Source organism: Odocoileus virginianus, chromosome 15, assembly GCF_023699985.2.
Source record: "Odocoileus virginianus isolate 20LAN1187 ecotype Illinois chromosome 15, Ovbor_1.2, whole genome shotgun sequence".
Lineage (NCBI taxonomy): Eukaryota > Metazoa > Chordata > Mammalia > Artiodactyla > Cervidae > Odocoileus > Odocoileus virginianus.
In genome coordinates, this window is record NC_069688.1 from 19,076,481 (window position 1) to 19,088,105 (window position 11,625).

Sequence of the window (11,625 nt, forward strand, 5' to 3'; positions counted from 1 at the left end):
AAATGGCAACCCACTCCAGTATTCTTGCTGGGAAATCCCATGGACAGAGGAGCGTGGTGGGCTACAGTTCATGGGGTCACAAAGAGTCAGACATGACTGAGTGACTGAACCACCACAATTCAAGAGTCTAATAAATATTCTTGATTTACTCATTAGTCAAAATGTTTGAGAATAACTGATTCAAGTATCTTGCCATTGAACACTGAAATGATCTAGCTCAATTTCTTAATCTAAAAAAAGGGCAGCTTTTTAGTTCAGCAACTTTCAATATGCAGAATTGAATGCCAATTATTATTATTAATTTATCATTGCTTTTAAAATAAGAAAACCAACAACAATAGGTCAGAATTGTCTCAGTAAAGGTTACCACAAAACTATCAGATGGATAAGTAAATTCCCATATAGTTATTTGAGATAGAATAAGTTATGGTCAACCTAGACAGCATATTAAAAAGCAGAGACATAAAGGTCTGTCTAGTCAAGACTATGGTTTCTCCAGTAGTCATGTATGGATGTGAGAGTTGAACTGTGAAGAAAGCTGAGCGCCAAAGAATTCATGCTTTTGAACTGTGGTGTTGGAGAAGACCCTTGAGAGTTCCTTGGACTGCAAGGAGATCCAACCAGTCCATCCTAAAGGAGATCAGTCCTGGGTGTTCATTGGAAGGACTGATGTTGAAGCTGAAACTCCAATACTTTGGCCACCTGATGTGAAGAGCTGACTCATTGGAAAAGCCCCTGATGCTGGGAAAGATTGAAGGCAGGAGGAGAAGGGGACGACAGAGGATGAGATGGTTGGATGGCATCACCAACTCAGTGGACATGGGTTTGTGTGGACTCCGGGAGTTGGTGATGGACAGGGAAGCCTGGCGTGCTGCAGTCCATGGGGTCACAAAGAGTCAGACACGACTGAGTGACTAAACTGAAGTTATACTGGCCAGATCAAGATATTCACAAATACTTCTAGATTACATGTTCTCCAAGACTCAAGAGCTGAGGAATCAGTTTCTTTAAAAGGACTTGTCCGTGGTCCTGATACACTGACACCACCCCCTACACACCCCCAAACTGTTGACTTTGTATTACACTGGAAAAAACTACTGATTAGAAAGATCTTTGCCCAGAAATGAATACCTTTCAGTCTTTCCCATAGATTCTATGAAAGTGAAAGTCACTTAGTCCTGTCTGACTCTTTGCGATCCCATGGACTATACAGTCCATGGAATTCTCCAGGCCAGAATACTGCAGTGGGTAGCCATTCCCTTCTCCAAGGGATCTTCCCAACCCAGGGATCAAACCCAGGTCTCCCTCATTGCAGGCGGATTCTTTACCAGCTAAGCCACAAGGGAAGCCCTAGTGGGGCTTTTTTAATTGTAAACAAACGTTAGAATTTACGTTTGATTTATTTAGGTCATACAAATACTTTATTGCTCTAGAGCTCCAAGGGTAATTTAGCCATTATGAAAATTCTGACTTACCATTTCACTCTGGCAAAATATATACCAGAGCAGACAATGCCTACATGTTCATCATATGTTTGATTATTTGCTTTTCCTTCTATTCTTCTAATACTGTGTCTCTTACCTTAACCTGTATTGTATAAATCAAAATTTTAGGATCCTACTTCTATTATACTGTATCTACTTTTTAATTATTATTGTATCTGTTTTCACAAGTTTTTTTAAAAGGTAGACCTTTATATAGTTTTGTTCATCTAATGTATATTTGCATGTGATCTGAAATAACATCAAATTTGAAATATTTTAAAAAATCACTCAGAAAAAAAATAAAAATAATAAAAATAAAAATCACTCAGGAACAGTAAGGTTGCCAAAAAAGCTGTTTCTATTCATTCAATCATTGTTGAGGACATACTTTTTTAATTAAATATGCTATTTAGACCAGACTTTAACACTAAGTGGAAAATCCACAGATTATTCACTAGGTGGTGCTAAAATCAGCTTCCTGGGGTTTTTAAATTGTTCAAAATTTCTTAAGAAATGAAGCTGTTAAACGGAAAAAGGAAAATTGATAAATACATACTCACATGTAGGTCTTCTCCGTCTGCGAGCACAGAGGACTCACTGCTAGTCTCTTTAACAATCTAGCACATCTTTTGTAATCTAGGAAAAACATTTAAAAGACAAGTATGTGTACAGTTACTACATATGTGGGTAAAGTGTTAAATTATTGTCACTAGTACTTAATAATGATAGCTATAATTTAATAAGCATCTAATAGAGCAAGTACTTAACTGGATTTTCTCACTAATTCTCCTACTGATGTAAGCAGCTGGATGCTATTGCTGTCTTCACTGTAGAGATGAGAAAACAGCCTGAAAATGGTAAGAATCTCATAGCTAGTATTCAGCTTCATTCCAAAGCCCAAAGTTTCTCCACCAGGCTGAGCTACCACTTAATCATTCTGCCTAGATGTCAACAGGACTCGTCCTCCCTAGTCACCAAACACAAGCATTTTTGAAAAACTTACAACAACTCTGACTCAACATCCTGGGTAAAATTAAATATCCCTCAAGATGACCAATTTAGTTTTTTAAAAAACTACAAAATGTTTAAAGTTCATTTTTTTTTTTAAAAGTAAGTTTAGACTGAGAAAGGAATTTAAAACAGGCAACTGAGTTACCATACTTAACCACGATTTAGATAAAGGAGAGCATTTAAATACTATGTTTGGAATTGCTACTCAGTTCAGTAACTTAAGTATCAAAAAGAATTCATTAGGCAACCTTTAAAATACATGTTACCCTTATTCAGGAAAAAATCTATCACTTGTTATATACAGGATGTGATATGAAACTATTTATTTTTTTAAAAACTTATGAGGAAATTTTTACTTATACTTCATGGTCATTTTTTTTTTCATTTATATGAGACTGCCTTATTTGTGCCAAAGAATTTTAAAAATGATAAAAGGTTTAAATCCTGACAAACACCATGGTCCTTAAGGAAATCTGGCTATTTTCAGATTTGTCTGAAATAGTCCCAATTAGAACATGGTTTCACTGCTTGACAGTGTCAACGGCACATACACACACACACACACGTTAAGTGTGAGTACCATCAGGATTATTTCTTATAATATTTAGTCTATTATTTCCCACTCACAGACAGTTGAAGTTTAAGATTACACACACCTACAGTTGGATAGTGTCTTGGGGGTCTGTGCCAGGCCTTAGTTGGGGCAGGATCTAGTTTCCCGACAAGGGATTGAGCCCCAGACCCCCTGCACTGGGAGCATGGGGTCTTAGCCACTAGGCTACCAAGGAAGTTTTAAAAGAACGAAAATGACCCAAGCTACTTACAAGCTGGCGTCGAGCAGTCCCTGGTATTGTGATAGAGTCTGTGGAAGTGTTTGCTGCACTCAGCTGAAAACGTGACTGGCCCTATCGGACAGGAAAAGAACACTTATGTCATACATTGAAATGAATGAGCCATGGATTTACATGTATTCCCCATCCCGGTCCCCCCTCCCACCACAAAACCACTGCAATGTTGTAAAGTAATTAGCCTCCAACTAATAAAAATAAATGGAAAAAATAAAAAAATAAATAAAAAATTAAAAAAAAAGAAAAGAACACTTATGGTGCACGTTGGTGTGTTTTCCAAACAAATTCCCTAGCACTTTCTGCATAGTGATGATATCCCTGGTTTACATCTTCCCATGCCCTTAAAAGACCTTGCCTAAGAGCATGTCTTCCCCCTACCCAGATTCTGGAGGAGGCAATGAGGTGTGTCTGTAAAAAACAATAAAAATTCACTCCACAGTCTCTACAACTCACATAAAAGAACCTTCAATTTCAGAAAAATTAAGAGAGAATAATTTCAGAATAATTAAGAGGGAAAAGCTCTAGATAGGAGAGGAAAACAATCTGCAGAGAGCGAATTAAGAGGACGTGAAGAATGAAAACACAAGTATCTCTGGTTTATACTTTATGTTCTTCAGTTTTGTATTTAACAGGGATGAAGTTTCTATGCAGGGACATTTATTCCACTTTCTGCTTAGAGTGATTTGTGTCTTATAAGCGACAAGGCCTACTGTAAAGTGGACAGGGCATTGAGACTTCCCTTATCTTTGCCCACAAACCAAGATAGTCCACACCAAAATTCATCCCTGCGTCTGGAGTCTGCTTTTATGGAAGTGGTAGGAGAGCCCAGAGTGCCGATAGAGAAAGGTGCTCCGTTGTGTCCAACTCTTTGTGACCCCATGGACTATAACCCACCAGGCTCCTCTGTCCATAGGATTCTCCAGGCAAGAACACTGGAGTGGGTTGCCATTTCCTTCTCCAGTGGATCTTCCTGACCCAGGGATGGAACTCATGTCTCCTGCTTCGGCAGGCAGGTTCTTAACCACTAGGAGAAGACTAGGAATGGAGTGAAGGTCAAGTGCACAGGAATAGAGTGAAGGTCAAGTGCACAGTTCACGATGATTAGGTGACTTGCTAGAATGTGGGGCACAGGGTAACTGTAATGATTCACCAAGTTGCATGAAGAACCCAGGAGTGTCGTGGGAGAGGAAGCCACATGTGCTGACCATGTGACAATGAGCCGTCAGGAAGTCTGCTCTGCCCTGGGCGAAACACTTCCACTGTGTAGCTGGCCAGGCAACATGGCTAGACCCCTAGTGTACCACGGAGAGCTTGTCACATGACTCCACCCACTGATCCAGCCATCCTCTGCCCCTGGCCACACATACTCTTGCCTAAACGGCCCACAACCTGCCCCAGACCACACCACATGTTCAAAGGATTCCTTCTGACCAGAATGCCTCTCTGGTAAGGGAAAACTCTACTCATCCTTAGAGCCCAACTTACTCATTGTGTCCCCGACAGCAGTTCCTGGTAGTCTCTGGCAAAACCATCCACTTCCTGTATTTCCCTAAACTCTGCTTACACTTCTATCACTCACCCAGATCTGGTTTATATCGCATTAATATGAGGTAATAGGATTTGTCCACCTTCCTGACCCAACTGTGAGCCTCTCACAGACATTTATGTTCAAATCCTCACTGCTTCATGAAGTAATCTGCATACAGTCTTTTTATTTAATTGAATCACTGATAAAGTTCATGCTTACCTGTGAAATGCTTGATGAATTTGTCTTTTAAGTTCAAATCTCTTGGGAATATTTCTGAAAAGAAAAAAAGAAAAACTCTTAAAATTTCTTGAAAGTGTCTTCTTCATTAAAAATAACATTAGAAACACTAATTCAAAAGAACAATTCAGTAATTTTAAATATTTGAAAATAGTGATTTAAAATTTTAAACATTTTGTAATATTTAATAATGCAAAATATTGATTATATTTTTAAAGCTAAAAAAAATAGGTGAAATTTTAATACTTTGTTTAACCTAGTAAGTCCATAATATTCTCCTTTCAATATGTAATCAATGTTTCCCAGGGGGCACTAGTGGTAAAGAACCCACCTGCCAATGCAGGAGATGTAAGGGATGCCGGTTCATTCCCTGGGTCAGGAGAATTCTCTGGAGAAGGGAATGGCATCCCACCCCAGTATTCTTGACTGGAGAATTGCATGGACAGAGGAGCCTGGAGACTACAGTCCACGGGGTCAAAAAGAGTCACACATGACTGAAGTAACTCAGCACGCATGCACGAAAAAAGGTAGTCTATGTTTTTTATACTAAACTTTCAAAATCTGAGGTGTATTTACCACTCACAGCACATGTCACTTTGGACCAGCCACCCTCCAAGTGTTCAGCGGTCATAAGTACCTGTGGCTACCATACCGGACAGTGCAAGAATAGAATGTATCCTTCATTCCTCTGGTAGCTAATGACAATTGTATAAGAGGTTCCATGTACAGGTGGATTAAAAACAAAAAGATCCCTAGGTAATGCATGAAAATTACCTTGGAACAACTTGAATAACCTTTCATCTCATTCATCCAATTTATGAAAATTTCTAGTTTTTATTTAACCAAAACAGTTACCATCTGTTACCCTCATCAATATTAAGTTTACAATAATATATTTTTAAAGGAACAAATTTGCATATTATGTATATAAGGTTGGCAAGCTTATCGCTTGTTCCTACTTCTTATTTAAAAATGAGCAGAGATCATGTGAAATAATAAAAAAATCATAACACAGAACAACTAGAAGATAACAAAAAATGTGTTTTAGTGATTGCTTTTACCTGCATACAACTTAATATCTTACCAAAAAGACAATTTGCTCTGCCACGATCAATTCTATACAAAGCCATGTTGGTGGATCCTTAGTACCTTCTGAGGTGCCAAAGGGCATTACTGTGTGTTTCAATCTAGCATTTTTATGTACTTGAACTGAAATATTTGTGATATAGTTCCTTGAGTCATCATTTCCTTTAAAGAGATGACATGACTATTCTGCTAAGTCACTTCAGTCCTGTCCTATTCTTTGAGATGCTATGGACTGGACCCACCAGGCTCCTCTGTCCGTGGGATTCTCCAGGCAAGAATACTGGAGTAGGTTGCCATGCTCTCCTCCAGGGGATCTTCCTGACCCAGGGATTGAACCCCCGTCTCTTATGTCTCCAGCATTGACGGACAGCTTCTTTACCACTAGTGCCACCTGGGAAACCCCATGATTCTTCTCTATCCCAATACAGTGGGTTGGGGTTTCCCATACTATCCAATGGAAAACCCCGAATGAACTTTTTGGCCAACTCAATATAAAAACAATTATACTTTCAAAAATAAGAACTAGATTTATTACATCAGGGCTGAGAGAATCACTGAGGGAAAATATAAGTATTTAAAATAACGCATATGGAGTAGTAGCTCAGTTCCATGGGAGCTGAGATCTCTCAGATCTCTGGGAGTTGGTAAGAAATACAGGATTTCAGGCCCAGATCTAAGAGTCACTTCAATGGGAACTCATAGGAGAGTCATTTGCACATTTGAAAGCAGTACTCTAGATATTCCAAAAAATACATAAAACATCTTGAATACTCAGCACTGAGTTCCTTCATAATCAACAAGATATAATATTATTACTAACTAATGCATTTGTCATTTGTGCTCAGTAGCAGGTAAGAGACAGAATTCTTTCCAGTAAAAATCTGCCATCATTGGGGGGCATGGTTGTTGATGGTGTTTTGAATTTTTATCACTTCCTTACATTCAGGTACAAACAGATGCTCCAAGCTCATCCCGAGTCATCTCCTGTCCTGTGTTAGCATCAGTCATTTCTCCCAGGAGCCCCAGTTCCTCTTACAGAGCATGGTATCAGAATCAAAGTCTGGATACCAGGTGTACTTGCTGCTACTGGGGCGTGGCTGCTCCCAGGCCCTCACAGCTGACAGACCAAGGACACATATGTGTCATATGTGTGGGTGCCCTGATTTTTAATACTTTGTTTCTTCAGTTGCTCAGTAGTGTCCGAATCTTTGTGATCCCATGGATTTCAGCCCACCAGGCTTCCCTGTCCTTCACTATCTCCCGAAGTTTGCTCAAACTCATATCCATTGAGCTGATGATGTCATCCAACCATCTCATCCTAGTGTCTTTTTATATAATGATTTTTAATATACCTAGTGTTTAAATTATTTAAAATTGTACAACAATACTTAATGGATGGAATCCCAACTGAGCTATTTCAAATCCTAAAAGACGATGCTGTGAAAAGGCTCAATATGCCAGCAAATTTGAAAGACTCAGCAGTGGCCACAGGACTCGAAAAGGTCAGTTTTCATTACAATCCCAAGGAAAAGCAATGCCAAAGATATTCAAACTTATGCACAATTGCACTCATCTCACACCCTAGCAAAGTAATGCTCAAGATTCTCTAAGCTAGGCTTCAAGAGTATGTGAACCGAGAACTTCTAGATGTTCAAGCTGGATTTAGAAAAGGTAGAGGAACCAGATAGCCAATTGCCAACATCTGTTGGATCATAGAAAAAGCAAGAGAATTTCAGAAAAACATCTACTTCTGCTTCATTAACTACAGCCTTTGACTGTGTGCATCACAACAAACTGTGGAAAATTCTTCAAGAGATGGGAATACCAGACCATCTTACCTGCTTCCTGAGAAACCTGCATGCAGGTCAAGAAGCAGCAGTAAGAACTGGACACAGAACAACGGACTGGTTCCAAATTGGAAAAGGAGTACGTCAAGGCTGTATATTGTCACTATGCTTATTTACCTTATATGCAGAGTACATCATGAAAAAAGCAAGAATGGATAAAGCCCAAGCTGGAATCAAGTTGCCATGAGAAATATAAATAAACTCAGATATGCAGATGACACCACCCTTATGGCAGAAAGTGAAGAGGAACTAAAGAGTGTCTTGATGAAAGTGAAAGAGGAGAGTGAATAAGCTGGCTTAAAACTCAACATGCAAAAAATGAAGATCATGGTGTCTGGTCCCATCTTCATGGGAAATAGATGGGGAAACAATGGAAACAGTGACAGACTTTATTTTTGTGGGCTCCAAAATCACTGCAGATGGCGACTACAGTCATGAAATTAAAAGATGCTTGCTTCTTGGAAGAAAAGTTATGACAAACCTAGACAGCATATTAAAAAGCAGAGACATTACTTTGCTGACAAAAGTCCATATAGTCAAAGCTATGGTTTTTCCAGTAGTCATGTATGGATATGAGAGTTGGACCACAAAGAAAGCTGAGTGCCAAAGAATTGATGCTTTTGAATTGTGGTGTTGGAGAAGACTCTTAAGAGTCCCTTGGACTGCAAGGAGGTCAAACCAGTCAATTCTAAAGGAAATCAGTCCTGAATATTCATTGGAAAGACTGATGCTGAAGCTGAAACTGCAATACGTTTGCCACCTGATGTGAAGAACTGACTCATCTGAAAAGACCCTGATGCTGGGAAAGATTGAAGGCAGGAGGAGAAGGGGACGACAGAGGATGAGAGGGTTGGATGGCATCACTGACTCAATGGACATGAGTTTGAGTAAGCTCCAGGAGTCAGTGATGGACAGGGAATCCTGGCATGCTGCAGTCCATGGGGTCAAAAAGAGTCAGACGTGACTGAGTGACTGAACTGAACTGAACTTGATAGAATACATTTTTGGAATGTACAGCATCTTCAATATTTCACTGATGATACTGCAAAGAATTTAGGATTCCAATTTGTCTTGTTTTAACAAGGAAATAGATACAAAAACATCACAGAGGAAGAGGGCCTGTGAGAGGAGGTGAATTCTGACAGGCATAGGCAAGAGAAGTGTGTTCCTGGGGCTGGTGGCAAGACAGAGGCAGCAGCTGCCAGCGTCTGTGAGGAGCAGGACCAACTCATGTGACCTGAACCTGTGAGAACCCCAGAAAGGAAGACAGGGCAGGTCACAGGGGACTTAATGTCTTGCCATCAAGAGAAGTTAGGACGTCCCTGGAAAACCTAGAGAAACCGCTACTTATCTGTGACAGGAGGAAAGTCTGGTGCTACAAAGAAAATTCATTTGTACTTGTTCATAAATGACCTTTACACCCCTGCTGTAAGCCTCATGCCAGCAAGCTTTTATACTAAAAAAAAACCAAAAAAAAAAAAAAAACACAGTAACACAAATCTGGTTCCATCAGTCTGCAGAAGAATGTACTGTCACCTCTTGAAAAGGCAAAGCCTTTCTTTCAAAACTCTCAAAAAGCCCCTCTTATACTTCTGTTTCCCATGTGCAGGCATGCATGCATGCATACTAAGTCTCTTCAGTCATGTCCAACTCTTATACGATGCTATGGACTGTAGCCTGCCAGGCTCCTTTGTCCATGGGATTCTCCAGGCAAGAACATTGGAGTGGGTTGCCATGCCTTCCTCCAGGGGATCTTCCTGACCCAGGGATCGAACCTTTGTCTCTTTTGTCTCCTGCATTGGCAGGTGGGCTCTTTACCACTAGCGCCACCTGTTAGACACTGCACACCAATTCCTTCTCTGTCCCAAGTTCCTCCAACCCCCCTCTAGTCCCGCAACTGCCCACTTCTCAGTCAGTCGACCCTGTCTTTATTTCAGTAGAGAAGACCCCAGTGCTCCCCATCTTCTGCAGAATTCTGGGCATGATGCTTTGCTCCATTCTGCTGGTGTGATGGTGGAACAGTGGAGAAGACAAGATGCAGGTAATGAAAGCACACTGTCTATTTTGAGGCCCCAGCAGGGGGCACTCCTGGCGCTAGGGAGACAGCCTGGTTTGAACCAGGGTGATTGATGGGCACGACAAAACAAAGGCGGGACCAGACTGCAGGGACATCGGGGTGGACAAGTCAAATCCGAGTTCCTCCAGCACAAAACCCAAAAATGTTGGTTAACCTTGTGTTTCCACACCCATCAAAGCGCGTCCGGTGTGTGCTGAGCGGCTAAATGACAGCAAGACTGCCGCCCTGTGCTGCGACCTCTCAGCGAGGTACACCCCCCCAGGGGCGCCTCTGCTCCCAGCCTAGGCGGGCATCTCCACGTGCGCACAGGCTCCAAACAGAGACACCTCTGAGGGGCTGCCTCCTACTCCCCAACCCCCCACATACCCCCACACCCCCTCACTCCCACACATTCCCTCCTTCCTGCCCTGCGCGCGCCCTGCACCCCATAGTCCCGGGCTTCTCACGTCTCCACCTCGGTGTCCCCCGACGTTGGCTGCTACTTCTCCTTCCCCATCCACCCCTTCTACTCCATCACTCGTTGGACAACTAAGCGGCCAGGATCCTGAGCGCCCAGAGCTGATTCGAGCCGTGGGCAGCGTGGGGGCGGGGAGGGGGACTCAGCTAAGCATCCCCGCACTCCCCAACGAGCCCCCTCGCCAGCTCCGAGGGGCGCAGAAAAGTGTCGGGGCTCCAGACGCCGGTGATCTGACTTTATCCCCAAACTCAGAGAGACCGGCACGGGGCCCTGCTAGGTGCTGACCTGTCCTCCGGCCTATACCGCTGGGACGGAAAGGCAGGTCCTCGGGCTGCGAGCCCGCACCCCCAAGCCCTCCCACACCGGGAAGGGGAGCCTCGGGCTGGTTCCTTTGCCAGATGGGTTTCCGGTCACTTAAGTCTCGGCTGCGGTACATCTAATAATCTCATGACCTCTTTCCCTGAGCGCCAGGTACCGGCAGCGACGCCTATTCTCCGCGGTGCACGGTCAGGCTGCCCCAACCCAGCGCCGCTCGGGGCCGTCGAAGCCCGCCCCGCCCCAGGCTTCGCGCGCGGGGCTGCTCACCTGCGCTCCGAGGGGCCGCGGGAAGGGACGGCTTCGGCTCCTCGCCCGCGACGTGCGCTCCCCCGCTGCCCCCGGGCCTCCCCTGCGTCCCTCGCGGGGTCAGGACGAGCGCCAACAGGAGCAGCGCGGGCACCGGGACGCCTGGCCTCGCCGGTCGCATGGGCGTGCAGGAGCGGCTGGAGAGCAGGCGGGTGCCGAGCGGAGGGTCCGCTCCCCGAGGACAGACGGCGGGCGACACCTGCGCGCCTTGGGGAGGGACGCGGGGCGCGGACGCAGGACGAGGACTCGGGGCTGCCGTGGGGAACAGGGCGAGTCCCAGAGCTCGGATGCTCACGGTTCCGCGCAGCCTCTCCGATGACCCAGCCTTGGCTCTGCGAGTGTCCGGACTCCCCGCGCAAGGCCCGCTCTCTCTACCGCCGCGTCCAGCCCACCCGGCTCGAGAGAACCGGCAACTTCCCGATCAGG

At 43.7% G+C, this 11,625-nt stretch overlaps 1 protein-coding gene across 1 annotated transcript; it reads right to left on the minus strand.

Annotated features, from left to right (window-relative positions):
* Positions 1 to 2,040: 2,040 nt before the first annotated feature.
* On the minus strand, positions 2,041 to 11,358 carry ALKAL1 (ALK and LTK ligand 1). Its single transcript, XM_020871913.2, has 4 exons — positions 11,161 to 11,358; positions 5,091 to 5,144; positions 3,320 to 3,400; positions 2,041 to 2,120 (listed from the first exon to the last, which is right to left on the minus strand). Exons 1-4 carry the CDS (start codon positions 11,318 to 11,320, stop codon positions 2,041 to 2,043), a joined length of 375 nt encoding a protein of 124 aa, XP_020727572.2. The 5' UTR covers positions 11,321 to 11,358.
* Positions 11,359 to 11,625: the final 267 nt, after the last annotated feature.